The sequence below is a fragment of the Anolis sagrei genome, chromosome 5, assembly GCF_037176765.1.
Source record: "Anolis sagrei isolate rAnoSag1 chromosome 5, rAnoSag1.mat, whole genome shotgun sequence".
NCBI lineage: Eukaryota > Metazoa > Chordata > Lepidosauria > Squamata > Dactyloidae > Anolis > Anolis sagrei.
In genome coordinates this window covers 171,611,677-171,630,096 of record NC_090025.1, presented here as the reverse complement: position 1 = coordinate 171,630,096, position 18,420 = coordinate 171,611,677, and the positions used below count along the sequence as shown (strand labels likewise).

The 18,420-nt window shown below is 40.4% G+C and overlaps 1 protein-coding gene across 1 annotated transcript in view; it reads right to left on the bottom strand.

Moving 5' to 3' along the window:
* The window catches only part of GNPTAB (N-acetylglucosamine-1-phosphate transferase subunits alpha and beta), a 50,787-nt gene that overhangs the window by 9,826 nt on the left and 22,541 nt on the right, over positions 1–18,420 (bottom strand). Inside the window, exons 8-16 of the mRNA XM_067469235.1 lie at positions 13,494–13,655; positions 11,864–12,043; positions 9,877–10,047; positions 9,197–9,320; positions 8,788–8,991; positions 6,827–7,950; positions 6,286–6,485; positions 5,502–5,721; positions 4,209–4,322 (exon numbers count right to left, since the gene is read on the bottom strand). Of these exons, the coding sequence (XP_067325336.1) occupies positions 4,209–4,322; positions 5,502–5,721; positions 6,286–6,485; positions 6,827–7,950; positions 8,788–8,991; positions 9,197–9,320; positions 9,877–10,047; positions 11,864–12,043; positions 13,494–13,655 (2,499 nt within the window). The remainder of the gene's footprint in view (positions 1–4,208; positions 4,323–5,501; positions 5,722–6,285; positions 6,486–6,826; positions 7,951–8,787; positions 8,992–9,196; positions 9,321–9,876; positions 10,048–11,863; positions 12,044–13,493; positions 13,656–18,420) is intronic.

The window sequence follows — 18,420 nt, the reverse complement described above, 5'->3', positions numbered from 1 at the left end:
TGCATTGATGTGGAATTTGCGGTCCCGAGGGGACCAGTGGCCGCTTACTGTGAAGCCCTTGAGGTGTGCTCCCCAACCTGAGTTGGAGGCGTCTGTCGTGAGGGACATGGACGGGTGAGGTTGGATGAAAGGCATCCCTGATTGAACATTGTATTGCTTTGTCCACCATGAGAGGGAGTGGAGGACGGAGTGTGGTGGGTATAGGATTCGGGATTGAGGTTCCCGTAGAGGGTCGAATGTTTTGATGAACCACCTTTGCAGTGGTCTCATTCTTAGGCGGGCAAATGGGGTTACATTTGTGGTAGATGACATGTGCCCAAGGATAGATTGGATAGCCCAAGCTGAGGTCCTTCGGGACTGTTGGAGGTTTAGAATTGCTCGTTGAAGATTGACGAAGCGATCGTCCGGGAGGAAGGCTTTCTGAAGGGAGGAGTCTATGACGGCTCCTATGAACTGGATTCGTTGAGTCGGAGTGAGGTGGGATTTTTCCTGGTTCACGACCAGGCCCAAGTCCTGTAAGAGAGATAAGGTATAATGAATGTCGTTGTATAGCTGTGTCTTTGATACAGAACAAAATAACCAGTCATCCAGGTACGGAAAAACCACAATGTTCTGCTGACGGAGGTGAGCCGCTATGACTGACATGCATTTTGTGAACACCCTGGGTGCCGTGGACAACCCAAACGGGAGAGAGTTAAATGAGAAGTGGTTGTCTTGGACTGCAAAGGTCAGGAATCTGCGGTGTGATTCCCTGATTGAGATGTGGAAATAGGCGTCTCGTAGGTCCACCGTCGCTAGCCATGCTCCTGGTGGAATGAAAGGAAGTATGTTAGGAAGTGTAACCATGCGGAATTTGCGTGGTGTGATGAACGTATTGAGCCTGCGAAGATCCAGGATGGGGCGTAGTCCCCCATCCCTTTTGTCTACTAGGAAATATCGAGAAAAGAAGCAGGAGGTGATATTGTGTGTGGAGTTAGAGGATATGGCGCCCTTTTGAAGAAGGGAGTGTATTTCCTCCCAGATCTCTTGAGAGGGCTGTGTAAGGAGGACCTTTCCCACAGGTGGGTAGGTGTCAAACTCTATCGCATATCCCCTTTGAATTATGTCTAAGACCCAGGCATCTGTAGTGATGGATTGCCATGCTGGAAGAAAGAATTGTAGTCTATTGAGGTATGTGAGTGGTGGTGTATGCGTGGAAGGGGAAATGGTTTTGGGTAGTGATGTGCTAAAAACGACGTTTAGAGTTGTTAGAGGGTCTGGTGCCACGGTACTGACCTCTGAAAGGGAGCTGAGGCCGCCTCGGGGCCGTAGACTGGGTGTAAGATCTTTGACGTCCTCTGTAGAAGGAGGTATTATAGGGTCTGCTGTAGTAATGAGGGCGATAGTAGTATGAGCCCCATCGTTGGCGTTGATGGGAGTAGGGTTGCTGGTCATACTTGAAGACGGTTTGTTTCATTTTGTGAGAATGTTCAAGTTGTGAATCAGTCTCAGGATTGAATAGACCTGCCTCATCCATGGGGAGGTTTTCAATGAGGGTGCGTTGAGATTGAGAGAGGATAGCAGCCCTCAGCCAGGCATGGCGCCGAAGGGCCACGGAGCCTGCAATGAGTTTGCCAGAGGTGTCGGCTGTGTTTCTCGCAAGATCTTTTTGCAGAGATGATAAGAGAAGAGCTTCTTCTTTAAAAGCCATGGCAAGTGGTTGTTCAGCTGGAGGTAGTAACTCCAGGTATGGTGATATTTTGTTCCATAGGAGGGTTTGATAAACACTCATATAAACTCCGTAGTGGGCCATGCGTGCGAATAGGCATGCTGAGGAGTAAAATTTTTTGGCCATAGAGTCAAGTTTCCTTCCCTCTTTATCAGAGGGGGAGGTTTGGTTTGGTTGGACAGGTTTTGGTTGAGCATCAGTTACAATGGAATTTGCCTTAGGCATTTTAGATAGCCATGAGGCTGAAGAAAGATCAATACGGTATAAATTTTCTGCCCTTTTGGGGGTTGCCGGGATCATAGCCGGAGCAACACCAGTATTTTTTAAGATTTTTAGTAGAAATGGTAAAGTGGGCAACACAGTGGAAGTAGGTTGTTGTTGTTCAGTAGAAGTGAAGCATGGGTCTACCACAGTATCTGTGGGTTCAGGTGTAGAGAGATTAAGGTATTTGGAAAGTCTGATTAACAGGGCAGAGAACTTTTTAAATTCTTCCAAATTTTTGGGGGAAGGATCAGAATCTGGAATGGGTTCCTGTATGATTGGAGTATCATCAGTGGACTCCAGGTCTACTGTCTCAACCTCTTGGTGAGCTTGTGCGAGGGGGTCTTGGCATGGTTGGGGGGGATCTGGTTCAATGTGTTCTTGTGGAGGGCGAGAGAGTGTAGCAGTAGGAGCTGCATGAGGTGGATATGGGTATCCAAACTGGGGTGGATACTGGGTATTGTAGTCCTTAGCGTGGGTGGGGGGGGGGTGGATAATAGAAGGGGTACATAGGAAAAGGCGGGGGGGAGGGTAGAGGTGATAAGGGTAGTCTTGTGGGCTGTAGGGCTGGTATTGATCGTGAGATCTAGCTCTCTTGGAAGGGTGGGGGTTAGGAGGGGGATGAGGGGAAGGGGAGAGAGAGCGCTGGCGGCGGCGCGGAGCCCGCGCCGCGGAAGTGTGCTGCTCCGAGGGAGGAGACTCCCTCGGTACCGGCGAATCTGGTGGGCTGGGGGAGGGGGGAGGTGAGGCTTGGGAGGGTGGAAGGGGCGGAGGAGAAAGCTCCGCGTTCGGCTGATTTTGGAGCGGATCCAGGAGCTCCAGAGGGGGAAGGTAAGTAGGCTCTTCCAGCTGGAGCATGGGAGGGAGGGGATCTTGGGGCTGGAAGGCGGAACCGGGAAGGTGGGAGGCCGGTTCCAGCATAGGAGGGCTCAAGGGCTGCTCGCCAGTGAGTTGCCGTCCCTTTTTTTGTTTTGAAGATTTTTCTTTTGATTTAGCCGACCTCGTGGCTTGTTTTGAGGGCTTTGCTTTCTTTTTAGGCGGCTCCACTGAGGAAGCGTTTGCCTGGCTCGAATCTCGCCTATCTCCAGCACGTGGAGAGGGAGGCTGAGTGAGCTCTTGGGTTGGGGAAGAATGGGAGGGGGGAGGTAGCGTCTGGGGAGCCAAGGCGCGTTCATAAAGGAGCGCTTTTAAACGATTATCTCTGCCTTTGCGGGCTCTACTGGTGAAACTTAAACATATCTCACAGGATTGGAGATTGTGAGCCTCCCCCAAGCATAACAAACATTTGGAATGTTTATCAGCCTCGGGCAAAGTAGCCCCGCAGGCCGAGCAGTTTTTAAAATACTGAGAAGACATGCCAGCCTGAAGTAGAGAGTAGTCAGTCTGTCCGGGTCAGGAGTGGAGAGATACGGAGTCAGAAGGGAAGTCCTTAGTCAAAAAAGCCGGTAGAGAGTGGGCGAATGTTCCAAGATGCTGCCGGATTAGCGCGGAAAAGGAACTAGAGCTCACCCGCATCCGGCGGGATATATATACCGAGGGGGCGGGGAGGTGGGCGGAGCCTTAAATAATCATTTTTTTATTCATCAAACTTAGAATGTTCCGGATTTCTGCGCATGCGCAAAGGGAAACCCATAGGTGTGGATTTCGCAGAGGACACGAAGAATAATGGAAATTATAATCCATCACACTAGAGGAGATTAGATTGTGGAAAGCTAATTTATACATTTCCCATTTTCTCTATTTTTAGCCGTCTGTCTTTCAACTATAAAATTTCAAATTGTTAGTCACCAGGAATAGGGCCCTGTCCTTTTCTTCTTTGGAAAGCTCCATGAACATACGTGACATTTTAGAAGGAAAAGAACCCATTAAGCTCATTTCTCCCAGTTCAGATGTAAAAATCAACCCCCCATCATGGAAAACTCTGAAACTATTTAAGTAGTCACATTTCTAAGTGTTCCTGGAAGAGTGTGGGCACCTGACCTTTGATCTATAGTTACTTTATGCCAGATGGCCAATTACTTTTGAAATGAATAGGGCATTCAAAGGTTATATTTGATATACTAAGAATAAGGTCTACTCTTCAATGCATTAATAAATAAAATCATTATACATATAATGAACATATTGAATTTAGATTTTTAAAATATATATTTACCAATATGAACTATTAATAGATACAACATACAATTTTGCAGATTATTTATACATATAAGGAAGATTAAAGAATGTAGTTCCTTACCAGATTGGGATCATAATATGCTTCCTGAGTTGGTGGTATAATATTAATCTGCGTAATATTGACAGGAAGGGATTTAGAACAATTTATTAACATTTGCTCCAGGCCTGTCAGATCCTAATAAAGGAGAAAGGAGAGGAAAAACATTATATTAGTTTCTTCAGTGCCCTGAAAGTTAGCAATCTTTAAAGATTAAATATCACATTCTCAGCACACTTGTTTCTAAATGTTTGTTTTGCTATGCTGGAATTCTGTTGGCAAATACTCTTCTAACAATTATTGACTTTGGTTAGATACTGAAGATAGGCGGCAGGGCCACAGCATATAGGTCAGGGGCAGGGAATAAAATCATATAGCCCCTGAGGGCCATCTTCAAGATTTCCAGGGATCCACACTCCAATGAGGGTGAATCACTAAAAATGGGTGAATGTTGCCAAGGTTGTCATTTTAGGCCCAACAAAGATCTTTTTTTTTAAAAGTAGAAAGTGATAACGAAGTTCTCTTCCAGTTGACTTCTATGTCTAAAATGGTTGGGCCAGGGTGGCAAAGGGGGTATTTATTTGAAAACAAGTTAAAAACAAAGGTGTAGTAGCAGGAACAATGTGTCACACCCCCAAGAGTCAATGGGGTCCTCATAACTCTAGAGCAGTGGTTCTCAACCTGTGGGTCCCCAGATGTTTTTGGCTTTCAATTCCCAGAAATCCTAACAGCTGGTAAACTGGCTGGGATTTCTGGGAGTTGTAGGCTAAAACACCTGGGGACCCACAGGTTGATAACCACTGCTCTAGAGGTTGTCTATCCATTATATTATTGTTCTACAAAAAGTATAGGAACATTCAGCCCTCCAGATGTTGATATGGTACTTCATTACTGCTTAGAGGTGATGAAAAAATGAATCTAAATAAAATTTGGAGGGACACATCTAAAAGTTTGAGTTTTTTCTGCTCTGTGGTCATAGCAAGTGCAGAGTATATGGTTAAAATACTTGTATTACAGCACTGGACGAATAAATCCATCACTGAATATGCAATATCTTTAATGTGTTGTTGAAGGCTTTCACAGAGGGAATCACTGGGTTGCTGTGAGTTTTTCAGGCTGTATGGCCATGTTCCATCTGCATTCTCTCCTGACATTTTGCCTGCATCTGTGGGTTGGCTGTTCAGAACTTCTGTTGGCAATGAGGCAAACCATACATGCAGGCAAAACATCAGGAGAGCATGCAGCTGGAACATGGCCATACAGCCCAAAAAACTCAAAGCAACCCAGTATCTTCAATGCCTTTCTTTAAAAAGTTACCTGCAAACTTAAAGGGAGTTCATGAATTCTTGTGGCCAGTGTACGTATCTCTCGATCAGATAAAATTCCAGATTGATCTGTATCAACTTCATCAAAAACCTGGGAGATATTAAGTGGCTGAACAGCACTCATGAGATAGTAGAAATATGAAAAGGCAAACTGCATATCTTCGGAGTGGCGTACTTTGTGAAATGAGGTCTTGTCAAACTCCTCAGGAAATCTGTCAAGAACAAATGGTTACTTTAACTGATTTCATATACATTTGAAGAATTTTGTCCAAACAGGGCAAAAGAGATGGGCAACTGCTAGAGATTGGGAGGTATCCACTAGCACCTTGGATAGGCTGCGTCTTCCATTTCCACCACCTGCTGAATCTCTGTGCCTTAAAACCTCCCAGGCCATTTTGCTGGAGGCAAACTCACCTCAACATTTTTAGGCCTATTTTTTTTCAAAAAAGAGGTGAGCATCTGATCTAAAATTGACCTGAAAATGTGAAGTCACCCCCTAAAAGATAAAACATTTTTAAACTATCAAAATTTCTCAAAATTATGAGAAAAAAGCTCAAAAAGGCAAACAATTTTGGTGCAGATACATATTTTTCAAACCTACAAAGGAATGGGACAGGCTAACCTAAAGCAGAAAGGTATACAACAGATTCTTCTATTGCCTATTCCATATGTGCTGTTTGTGAAACCTATTTTACAAATTAGATAAACACCTAGGCCCAAGGATCCAAGTAGGCAACATACGATATCCCAAGAAAAAGGAACAATGTTTGACTCACAAATCTTGTAATTCTTGCATGACTTTTCGATCGATCATGTGAGGCATATGAGCAGGAACTTTCCGGGATGTGAATCCAAACTTGCTGTTCAAAAGCTTGTTTACATATCTGAGAGAGTCAGCAAATGTATCCTTCAGCTGCCTCCCAATCTGTTTACTATCTGTAAAATAGGCCATCTCCTTCTTTAACGCCTCTTCCTCCTGGAAAGCAGGAATATATGTGTATATATATGTGTATATATACCTCATGTCTACATTAGCAAGCGAACAATAAAATTGACTAAAATGACCCACATACATTTTTAACTGAATGTCACGACAAGCCTGGCAAAAATCATTTTATACTTTCCTAGATCAAATGATTATTTCATTCAATCTACTGGAGGCCTGACCTTATGGGTTGTTCTACTACAAAATGTTCTGACAGCAGAAAACATGAGAAATAAAGGAAATACAACCAAATAAGCACCAGAATCAGCAAATAAAAGGCCTGCTCAAAACCCTCAACTCTTGACACATTTCTAGTTATATTGGATACTCACTTCAAGAAGATCTTGGAAATATTTGTGTTTCTCCCATGGCAAAAAGCCTCGATAATTTCCAGTGTAATACTGCAATTTTCTTCCTGGTAAGACTTGACTTTCTGCTACATCTTCCTTAGCAAGTGATGGATCAATATTAACATTGTCTTTCTTTTTTTCTGTAGCTCTTCCTTTCCTCATTTCTTTGGACTTCTGAGCCTCTTTCTGTATGATGGTGTTCAAGGTTTTCTCTGGATATTCGGGCTTTTCAACAATGTCTTTAATTACAGGAGCAGACCTTACTGTGGAACTGCCTCTTAGTGGGAAATGACTGTTTACTTTCATTGCCACAATAGCATTACCTGCAGGAGCAAATTCTGGAGGAAACTTTCTGTGAAAATTTCCTCCCATTTCGAGTTTGGCATTGTCAAAATGCCCAATTGCAGACTTATTCCCATTTATCAAGCCATCATATCTTTCATTTTTCTGCATCTTCTGGGAATTATTTTTTGCTTCCTTTGTTGCTACAGGCATTATCTGGAAAGGCCTCAAGATAGCAGCCTTGGACCGATTATACCCTTTCTGGGTAATGTCACCAACAATGAGCTGTAACTCCAGATCCTGCAGAGATAATTTCACATTTTCTGGGAGGTCAGACATATTTACTGGTTGAATTATCATGTCTTCGTCCATGCTCTCAAATGTGCCATTTGGGTGTTTTTTAATTTTTGGAAAACGTTCTTCATCGGGAACATCCTCAAATATAATTTCAGCTTCTGGCACTGAAGTTGTAGCTTTCACATCACCTTCGGGTTTCTGGGTAGAAGTTGTATTTGTTTTTGGTTCCTCTCTTGTCTCCACTTCTAGGGTTATCTGCATCTTAAACTCTTCGTCATCTTTATTTTGAAATGTAAGGTTGAAATAGAGTACAGTTGCATTCATTCCACTATGCATTATTAAGTGGATTGTCTTCCATTTGTTTGCAATGGAAGCATGCCGTATAACTGGATTATCACTATATGCACCTTCCAGTCCTTTCTTGGCTATGTCAGCAAAGCTGAAATAAGGTAGATATTCACCTTTGGGAATCACATAATGGGTCTGATTCTTTTGAAGAGTCACTTTGTAAAGCTCATCAAAGTGATCTGGAATACAAGAGAAGTTTTTTTAAAGTGTTTCCATTATCATTGTCTATTTATTTATTTATTTATTTGATTTATATCCTGCTTTGTTCCCAAATGGAACTAAGGCCCCTTCTACACTGCCCCTATATCCCAGGATCTGATCCCAGATTATCTGCTTTAAACTGGATTGTATGAGTCTGAACTGCCAGACAATCTGGAATAAGCAGAAAATCTGGGATCTGCTCCTGGGATATAGGGGCAGTATGGAAGAGGCCTAAGAGTGGCTTTCAAATGTAACACTTAGAATGCAGGTAATCACTACTCTCATTTTCGTGCACATACACTAACATTTTTAACATTTTGGGTCAAGGTTTTTTTTCCTTCAGAATGCCCCACTGCCATAGCCTGCAACCCTGAATGAGAGCAGGCTTTTGCAGGAATAATAATAATAATAATAATAATAATAATAATAATAATAACAACAACACTTAAAAATACTTCTAAATGGGGAAAGCCATAGCACTCCTCCACCCTACGTGATCTCCAAAACTTCCAAAACCCTCAAGAATTCACAATAGTCAAAAGTGAAGCTGAAAATGATACAACTGCTTTTTTCAGTTTTGGGCAGTAAAAAAGCACTGTATATACACAAAATTGGCAGAGGTTCCCACCCTTGGCCTCCCTTCTATTCGATTAATCTGTACCTGATGTCCTGAGTTTAACACAACTCAATATGGACAGAATACATATGAAGCAAACAAGCTGTACTAACAGAACCAGATGAATGACTCCACAAAATATACATCAAAAGGTATTGATAATTAAAGGGCCATCCTCACTTATGTAGCATTAACATACCTTGTCCACAGTCGCCAGCATCAAATCCACATGGAAGGACATTGCATGCCTGGTCACAGAATTTATCAGCTAGCCATGAATTAGCACAGCCTTGGTTACAGTATGAAACTCCACTTATTCCTCCACCAAACTGCCAAGGCTGGACATTCCCAACACCTCCTCCTGCTCCACCGCCAGCACCAAAACGGCTCCCCACACTATTACCTAAAAGGAAAAAAAAAGGAAAACAGTGTCCTCAAATGTATACTGCAACTTTTTGAATCTCAAGGCAATAAAAGCAGAAGAGAAAAAAAATGTTGGTCAGCTAAAAACTTGTTTTCTTAAGTCTGAGCATAGTCATTACTTGATTAAATATTCTGATAACCCTAGGAAAGTTTATGTCCAGTACTCAATATGGATACCTTCTTACCAGTGCAATCACCTCCATCCCAATCACAAGCAGAATTGTTACAGGCTTTATCACAGTAGCCATCTTTAATCCATGAACCAGGACATCCTTCGGCACAGTTTGGCACAGGCCAAGTCAAATAAACCTGACAACCAGAAGGAAAGGAAGAGAAATCAGATAAATCACTTCATTCTCAAAATGACTTTTTGTGCATTTTTAGTATTTCAATGAAGCTCTAAAAAAATAGATTTGCCACTGTATCGATGCCTGCCAAACCAGCCTTGCATGTATTTCTAAACATTGTGGTGGCGCAATGGGTTAAACCCTTGTGCCAGGTGAGCTCCCATTTGTCAGCCCCAGCTTCCCATGCGGGGACATGAGAGAAGCTTCCAACAAGATGGTAACACATCTGGGTGTGCACTGGGCAATGTCTTTGTAGACGGCCGATTCCCTCACACAAGAAACAATTTGCAGTATATTCTCAATTCGCCTCTGACATTTTAAAAAACCCATGGAAACAAAAATAGCAGGAAAATACTTCCAAGGGTATAAAATGGAAGGGTTTGTCAGCAAATGACCTTAAGTTCATGTGTGCCAGAATACTATCCTTTCAAAGTTATTTTCAGAACTTTAAAATGTTATCTTTTAAAATTACAATTCAACAAAATTCTATACATCAAACATTTTTGCAAACAGCTTACCTTTTGACCTTTGGAGTGACTATAGAAATCATCAGGCCAAACATCCTTCCCAAACATCACATCATCATTTAAATAAATAAACTTCTGAGACAGACCTGCAATACGGTGAATGTGGCTTTCAATAGCAGGGGAACTAAAGGTGGGAAGGTGACTCACGTTCTGAAATATATCCTAAACATTTAAAAAATCATACACATATATATGCATTAGAAACCATTTCAAAACTCTCCCCATACATGTTTAAGCATTACTTTGAAATTCTCCTCTTTATTTTTCAAATACCATGTGTGCATGCAATAATTAAAGCATGTTTATCTACAAAATAATCTAGGACAAATAAGATAATTATACACATAAAACAACAACATGGAAAAATCAACACTGGTTCTTCTAGAACAGGAGTGGGAATAATCTGAGCTGCAGATTATTCTTAAACACCATACTGGAGTACTCAATATGGTGTTTAAGATTCATAGCAATATCCATAAATATCATGGAGCCATTTCCACCGTTGGTTGGAATAATCTCCTTGCCATTTGTTTCAGAGCTATGGGAAATGAGGATGTTAACTGGGGAGTAGGGAGATGGAAGTTATAAGGATGTGCCAGAGTATGATTAGTACTCTGGAATGTAAATGGCCTTTAGAAGTACCAGCTTCAACGACAAGAGGAGGTATAAAGAAAAAGGGGTTTGTTGACTCATCAGAATGAGCTTTCTCTTATTATTGAGAAGGTTGCATAAAGATTGTTTCCAGTAAACTTTACTTGTAAGCAACCCTTTGTTCTGGGGCCTACCAAGATCTAACATTAAGACAATTCTCATTGGAAGACTCGTCGCTCACAAGGTAGTGAGGGAAACTGCAGAAGGATACTGGGGAAATTGGTTAGTGTGGTTCTACAAGATCCAGAACATGACCATTCCTGTTTAAGGACATATTCAGCCCAGTAAATGGCAAATAATCCAACAATACTTCAAATAAGCAGCAAGCACACAATGATCAATTCTAGCTCCACACATGGATTCACTTAATATTTGCAAGATAGTGCCAGCTACAGGTTTCAAATCAGAGATATCCAATTAACCAGAATTTAAAACATATCTTGAAGGGCTGCCAATTATGATGTGGAATGCAAGTACCAAAAGGCGACTAAAATGATCAATTGTCTGGGGACCATGCTCTATGAGAAGCGTCTTAAAGAACTGGTTATGTTTAGCCTGAAGAAGCGAAGGTTGAGAGGACACATGATAGCTATGTATAAATATGTGAAAGGATGTCATAAGGGAGCAGATTTGTTCTCTGCTGCCCTTAAAACTAGGACTAGGAGTAATGGGTTCAAATTACAGGAAGGAAGATTTCATCTAAACATTAGGAAGAACTTCCTGACCATATGAGATGTTCAACAGTGGAACTCTCTGTCTCGGTCTGTGGTGGAAGCTGCTTCCTTGGAAACTTTTAAACAGAGGTTGGGTGGTCATTTGTCAGTGAGACTTTGATTTTCCTGCATGGCAGGAGTTTGGACTAGATGGCCCATGTGGTCTCTCCAACTCTATTATTCTATGATTCTATAATACTAACCATTCTATGTGTCAATTTAGATGACATCATCAACTGTGGCTTAACAAATAAACAATTTCAAATTACACTTATGCATGCTGGCTTGTTTTTTAAACTAAACAAGGCTAGTGCTAACAACATTATTGTTTATCAGTCCAAATGACACTTTATTGGTCCAGATCACATAGTAAATCCACAGTTAAACAAATGAATGTTTCCAAACTCTTTCTGGAGGGGAAAAGGGGAAGTGGATCATACAAACTTGAACTCATAATGGCTCAGTCTTACTGGTTCATGTCATGCTAACCTATGACTATAAGCACAGTTTACAAATACTTCTATTGTCTTCTCTATTCAAATCTGGTATTAATATTAGAAAGATTTTAAATCGTTTTATCCAAGGATAGAATTGACATGTTAGATTTTTTTTACCTGATGTGTTACTATTGTTAACCGAGGGTTATCCAAATTGAGCCAGGAAGGTATCTGTCCATTAGTGACTATGAAGATATGGCGTACCCAAGGTGCATGCCTCTCTATTGATCGTAAGGAGTATCGCAGCTCCTCATTGTCTTCAAAACGGCTGGCTGAAATGTCTTCATCCTGTTTTGACTGTTAAGGAGAGAGTGGTACATACTATGCTTATATATCATTGGTAAAACAGTGGTGGACACATTTAAGTTTTCCCATTATTATGAAACACAGAGAGCTACTCTGCTGTTTTTTTCATCCAGAGAGAGTTTGGGTGAAAAGATACACATAAACTTGTCAAATGACAAGGTAATTTTTGTCAGGTTGGGATGATAATCCAAAAATATATTTGCTATCTCCCCAAGACTGCCCGATTTTCGCAAATAAAACAAAGTGATGTGATAAGTTTGGGCAAATGTAAGCAAGCTATCACAATCAATTCCATCTTTCTTTTTGAAGTCACTGGGTATTACAGATGAAAGGAATTGATTATCCAACACATTATTTCTGCAACCCATTCTCTTCATAGCATTCAACTGACTTGATGCATCCTTGGGGAAGGTCATGCAGACATTTCCAGGAGCTAAAATTCTTCAAAAATAGAATCTCCATCCCAGGAATCACATTTTCCAATCATCATGGTGGCACCATTCCCAGAGCATATTTTCAAGGGATGAACTGTCACAAGAACTGTCATGGAAAATAATGCATTTTGGAAATGGAAATCCAAAGGATCTATCAATAGCTCCTGTTCCTCTCAAAGAGCCGTAGTAAAGGGCTACTTAATCCTCTGAAAGCAAATGAGCCAGCAAAACATTTAGCTGATAGGACTTCCACTCATGGAAATAAAGCAAATTCAGCAAGGTCATACGAAATCAGTGACTAAAGATGCATGTGCCTGTGTGTGTGCATATTATATATGGCTGGGACTGCCCATAACAAAAAGAAAAATCATGTTTTTTCTGAATATTAGTTGTTGAAACCATTTCCAGGCACAAAACATGGTTTGTTGACCAAACACAATTGCAACTGAGTTGGTTTGCAGACTATAATCTAAACTGAACTACGAGTCTCAGCTACAATAGATCCACTGAATTAAGTGGTGAAAGGTAAGGTGATACTTGCCTAAATCCCACCAATTCAACAGTCTACTGAAGTTGCGACTGCTAAATGGATTTAGGCCAAAGGCTGCCCTAAGCCTTGGCTTGTCATTTCATCTCATCCCAGAATTGTGACTTATCCCTAGCTGGTTTTTAAAGCTGCTCAACCAAATACAAGAGTTGATAAAATGGATAAATAAATACTAGAAATGGGAGGAACAAAATGTCATTTGTTTGGTAGCTGTAGGATAGTTCATGTGCAACACACCATACTTAACATAAATCATGGGCTTAACACAGCATGTAAATACAGTCCACGTCAACTGAATCAATTTTGAGCCACATTTTACACTGCATGAAAGGTAGTTTTGAAATCATTGTAAATTGACCTACATCACAACATAAAATGCACTTCTAATGAAATCATTTCTTTAAAAAATCTCACAAATGCTACAACAATCATTTACTAATAACATGAGGATATTGCCCACCTGACTGATGGAACTGAGATCCCATAATAAATAAGCAGGATTAAGTGTCAGTTCTTTCCCCTCTATAGTCATGTTCTTCTTAGCTTGCTGGTTCAGTTCTTGGAAACCCTTCGGATTATTCAGTTGCAGGAGAGCGACGCCAGCTTCCGAATAAAGCTGTAACTACATTGAGAAACACTCTTTGAAACCTGACATGTAACAGCTATTGAAATCATCTTCCCCATCCTCCTGAGTGACCTACCATTATAATTATAAGGGTCAGGTGGGAGGGCTGAAGTGCAGAAAAATCAATTTAAAAACTGTTGCGACATAAAGCATGGACAATATCGATAAAGAGTGCACCAAATACTCATGCGGGCCATAAATCACCAGTCAACATGAAGGCACACACACAACAACAGTGGTGGCAATGATCACTCTCTTCATCGTGTACACTCAGCTTAATATCCTGGTGTGATTAAATCATATTTTCCACTATGCACAAACTATAAAAGTTGTAGCAAACCACTGTTTGATCCAAGTTTACAATTCTAATTTGTTTTAACCAGAGTTTCTTAATTCAGATGTAATGTCAAACTATGATTTGATTGTGCCAGAAGTTAGCCAATGTGCCAGACAAAGGAGGAAAAGAAAGATCAGGGTGAAAGAACATTGAACACATAGAAAAATATTTGTTACTGACTGAAAATGGATTGGAAGACCAAGAAAGTTTTGCCTAAATAGCTAGCTTCCTGGAATTTTTTACACTATAGTTTATATAATCAAGTACTATTGTTTATTGGTTCTTTTTTAAATGAAAAAAACAAACAAAAGCTTTATGATCCCATTAGTATTTCAAAATATGAACGGCATTTACAATAATATTATTTGAATACACTATACAGTATCTTGAAATGAAATTTCAAACATTTGTTTAGTTATATATTCACCAATATGTTTTCAAGGCGGCTTAAAGGACTGAGAAATCTGAGATACAAAGAGGCTCCAGAATGAATCCATTTGTGGGTCTTCTCCACATCATCAGCCAAGACTTCCAATCCACTACTAAGGTCATTTGTTACTGGGGAACTGTTTGATCTGCTTGCTATTTTTATCACTTGCCACCAGTTATTCTAGGTTTCAGCTTTCATAATAGGCAAGATGAAAAGAAGTTTGAGCTAGGCTACACCCAACAATAAACGTGGCTTGCAAAAAACAAGAATGACTACATTTAAGAAAATTAATTTATCAACCTTCAAGGTTTGCCATTTTTTATTTTGGCATATATATAGCACTCTTAAGAACATATAAAATTCCCTCTTCTCTTTAGGAAGATCATTTGCTGAAGTACATACACAGTAATTAGCAGTGAGCAGGAGTGGGGAACCAAAAAGAACGTGCTAAACTTATGCTCATAGCTCTCTGGTGTTTGCTGTAGTCATTTCTTTCATGGTTTCTCTACTCTGTTGTATCATCCAAGCCAGTTGGCATCTCCTGGTGAATATAAGAGTATCATGACACAAGGTAACTAATTAAATCTGGCAATATGAATACATTAAGGAAAGCCATTTAAAGCCAAACACCACTCTCATTCAGACAGATATTTGCAGAGTCAGAAAGAAGTTCCTAACTGGGTTGTTGTAGGTTTTTCCGGGCTACATATGGCCATGTTCTAGAGGCATTTTCTCCTGACGTTTCGCCTGCATCTATGGCAAGCATCCTCAGAGGTAGTGAGGTCTGTTGGAAGTAGGAAAATGGGTTTATATATCTGTGGAATGACCCGGGTGGGGCAAAGGACTCCTGTCTGCTGGAGCCAGGTGTGAATGTTTCAAGTTCCTAACTGCTGAAATAAACTGGGGCAAAATATACTGTGTTAATGGCTTTTATGTTTGCCATCACAAGACAAAGCGGCACTTGTGTTATTGCCTCGGTAATTTGAGATATACAGTATTCCACTTGTCCCCCCCATTCAACTGGCAAATCAATTCTATTTACTCCCAAACCACAATTCTGCCACAGCCTTCAGAACATCTCTGGATAAGGTGCTTTTTTAAAAACAGATTTCCTTCACATTACACAATTATAGCACTATATTCCACTTTAATTTTCATCACAATGTCTTATGTAATAATTTATATTTGTAGTTTTGTGAGGCTCTTTAACTGAGACCTCTAAATACCTCATGAAGTGACAAATCCAAGGATTTTATCAAATGGAGCCATGGAAGTTAGGAGTATCAAGGTACCAAAACTGCATGATGTGAAAAGAAAACAAGAAAGCAAAATGACTGGAAGTGATGGTTCGGCATTTAATCATTTAATCCTAATTAGTACATCTAATCCCATGAATCTCAATTTAAAATCTGATCCAAGCCCAAATTTATTACATTTTAGTGCTGACCTTTTCCATTCCTCTTTCAGACATTTGTCTCGTTTCCTCAACACGTCCCATAGTGAACACAAAACCAGCTGTCACACTTGTGACATTTTAAGGTTGTTGGTGGCTTGAATTCATGGGCTACACGATAGCTCTAAATCTGACTCAAGAGGTCTGTCATTAGAAAAATCTGACAAATCTCAGTCCTTCCAGAGAATCTTTTTGGCGCAAAGATGAAAGGATGGCCTCCATCGTTGTTCAGGCGGAGGTAGAGTTATGGAGAGCAGCAAGCACTCTCTAAAAATAATGCAGTGGAAATGCTACGGATTGCAGAGCTGCCATCGGCAGACTTGTGATTATTTAGGAATACAACAGTGTCACACCATCGCTTCCACTCTTCCCATCATCTAATAGATATTTATGCACCAAACGTCAAAACTTTTCATTCCACCCAGAATGAAGGCATTAAAGACATGGGATTTTCATCTCTCTTATATTCTCCTTCCCTACCACTATAGAAACTCACAATTTATGACATCTTCCCTGGTTTTCTCTCCATTTTGAAATCTGAATAAACAAAGTATGTCTGGAGTAAGAAATATATGCTAGACTCCAAGTTAAACAATTTGTTTAACAAAGAAAATGAGGATTACAACGTTATTACAAATTACATATAAATAACACCTTTATTAGGTTAAGCAGAAGGGGAGAAATGAAGCCAGCTTTTAAAACTCACTGGCTTTATCATGCAAATAGCCTTGAGGAAAAATAACTCAAGCAAAAAAACGTGCATTTTAAAAACATTATTTCGACTGCAACTAAGTTTTATTAAAAAATTCTATATAATACTGAGATCAAGAAAAGGTTGTTGTCCCTTTCTTTTTTTAATGCTACTTGTGAAGCTGAGTATCTACAGGCCGGGCAAAAGGAAATCCTTCACATAATGTATTAAAGTAAAGATAAAAGTTTCCCCTGACATTAAGTCTAGTCGTGTCCGACTCCAGGGGGTGGTGCTCATCCCCATTTCTAAGCCGAAGAGCCGGCGTTGTCTTTACACACCTCCAAGGTCTTGTGGCCAGCATGACTGCATGGAGTGCCGTTACCTTCACGCACAAGTGGTACCCATTGATCTACGCACATTTGCATGTTTTCGAACTGCTAGGTTGGCAGAAGCTGGTCTAACAGCGGGAGTTCAGCCCCTTCCCGGGATTCGAACTGCCAACCTTTCGGTCAGCAAGTTCAGAAGTTCAGCAGTTTAACCACTGCGCCACCAGAGCCCCCACATAATGTATTACTACGCATATTATTACCACAGGCAATCACTTGTGGCTGAGCATGACTGTCTTTGAGAGATAGAGTCTTGGTGGTAGGCCCTTAGATGACAGAGAAGACCTAGTCTTGATCCATATGGTCCTTCACACTGAGAACATAGATTTCCAGGTGGAAGGCAGTCATGACAAGGATTTGCTTGATGTGCCTTTCACTTGGCACGTTTCTTCTTTTTGCTCTCTATTTGTGCCTCCTCATAATATAAAGAACTATTCGCAACTCAATGTATGTGACATTGAACATTTATTAAACTGTGTGTTTTAAACAAGCCTCAAAAGAGAACTTTTCTGAAAGCTTAATAGCTTTGAATTTGCAAGTTTTGACTGGCCATCATGGCTTGAACAACGACAATTATAAAATCCCTTAAAGTTCCACACAAAATCCAGAGACTTCAAATATAATGTTAATGTTTGCAATAAAACATACACTTAAAATGCAGGCCTGAAGCTTTCTGGCCTAAGAAGGCCACACTTTCAAAATATTTATTTATAGGCCACCTTTGCAGAACCTTGTGCTGAAGGATTTTCATACACTTGATTAGACTGACATCTAGTGGGCAAAAACTAATTTCTATATAAAGCCTTCAGACCCTAAGTTTAATTTGGTAGTGCACTCAGCCCTTGGTATCTGCTGAAGTTAGGTTCTGGGATATGGAGGGCTGTGTCAATGTCCAAATGGAGGGCAAGATGAATAGATCAAAGTACCTCTGCACTCTCAAACGTTTTTTAAAGGGCATAATATTCTTCCAGAATTCTTGTTTTTAATAACTGAAATACTGTTTTATATCACTGATGGGATCCCCTTAGCTCAGTGTTGGGATCACAAGAAATTTGGCAACAGTAAACAATTTTTGAATGCTACCCATTTACATAACTCTGCTAGCAACAATGTGAAGTTTACAACAGACTATACAGAAAATGCTTCCGTTGCACTTCACAAAAGAGAAAAACAGCCTGTTTAGTAAGCCTTGGAAATACCCATTATTCTTTGGTTTTTACACCTATTTTATATATCCATGCCAATCATGCAGTTATGATAAATGCTATCTATAAAGCATGGAGGCTATATGCAGTGCAGACTCACATCAAGCTAACTTTATGAATTGGCTGATACAATAATAATGAGTAACCCATGGCTCCACAGGTATTGTTGAACCACAGCTCCCATCATCTCCATCTGGCAAGCCAACAATGAGGAGTTGTAAACTGACAACATATTGAGGGCCACATGTTGACCATGCCAA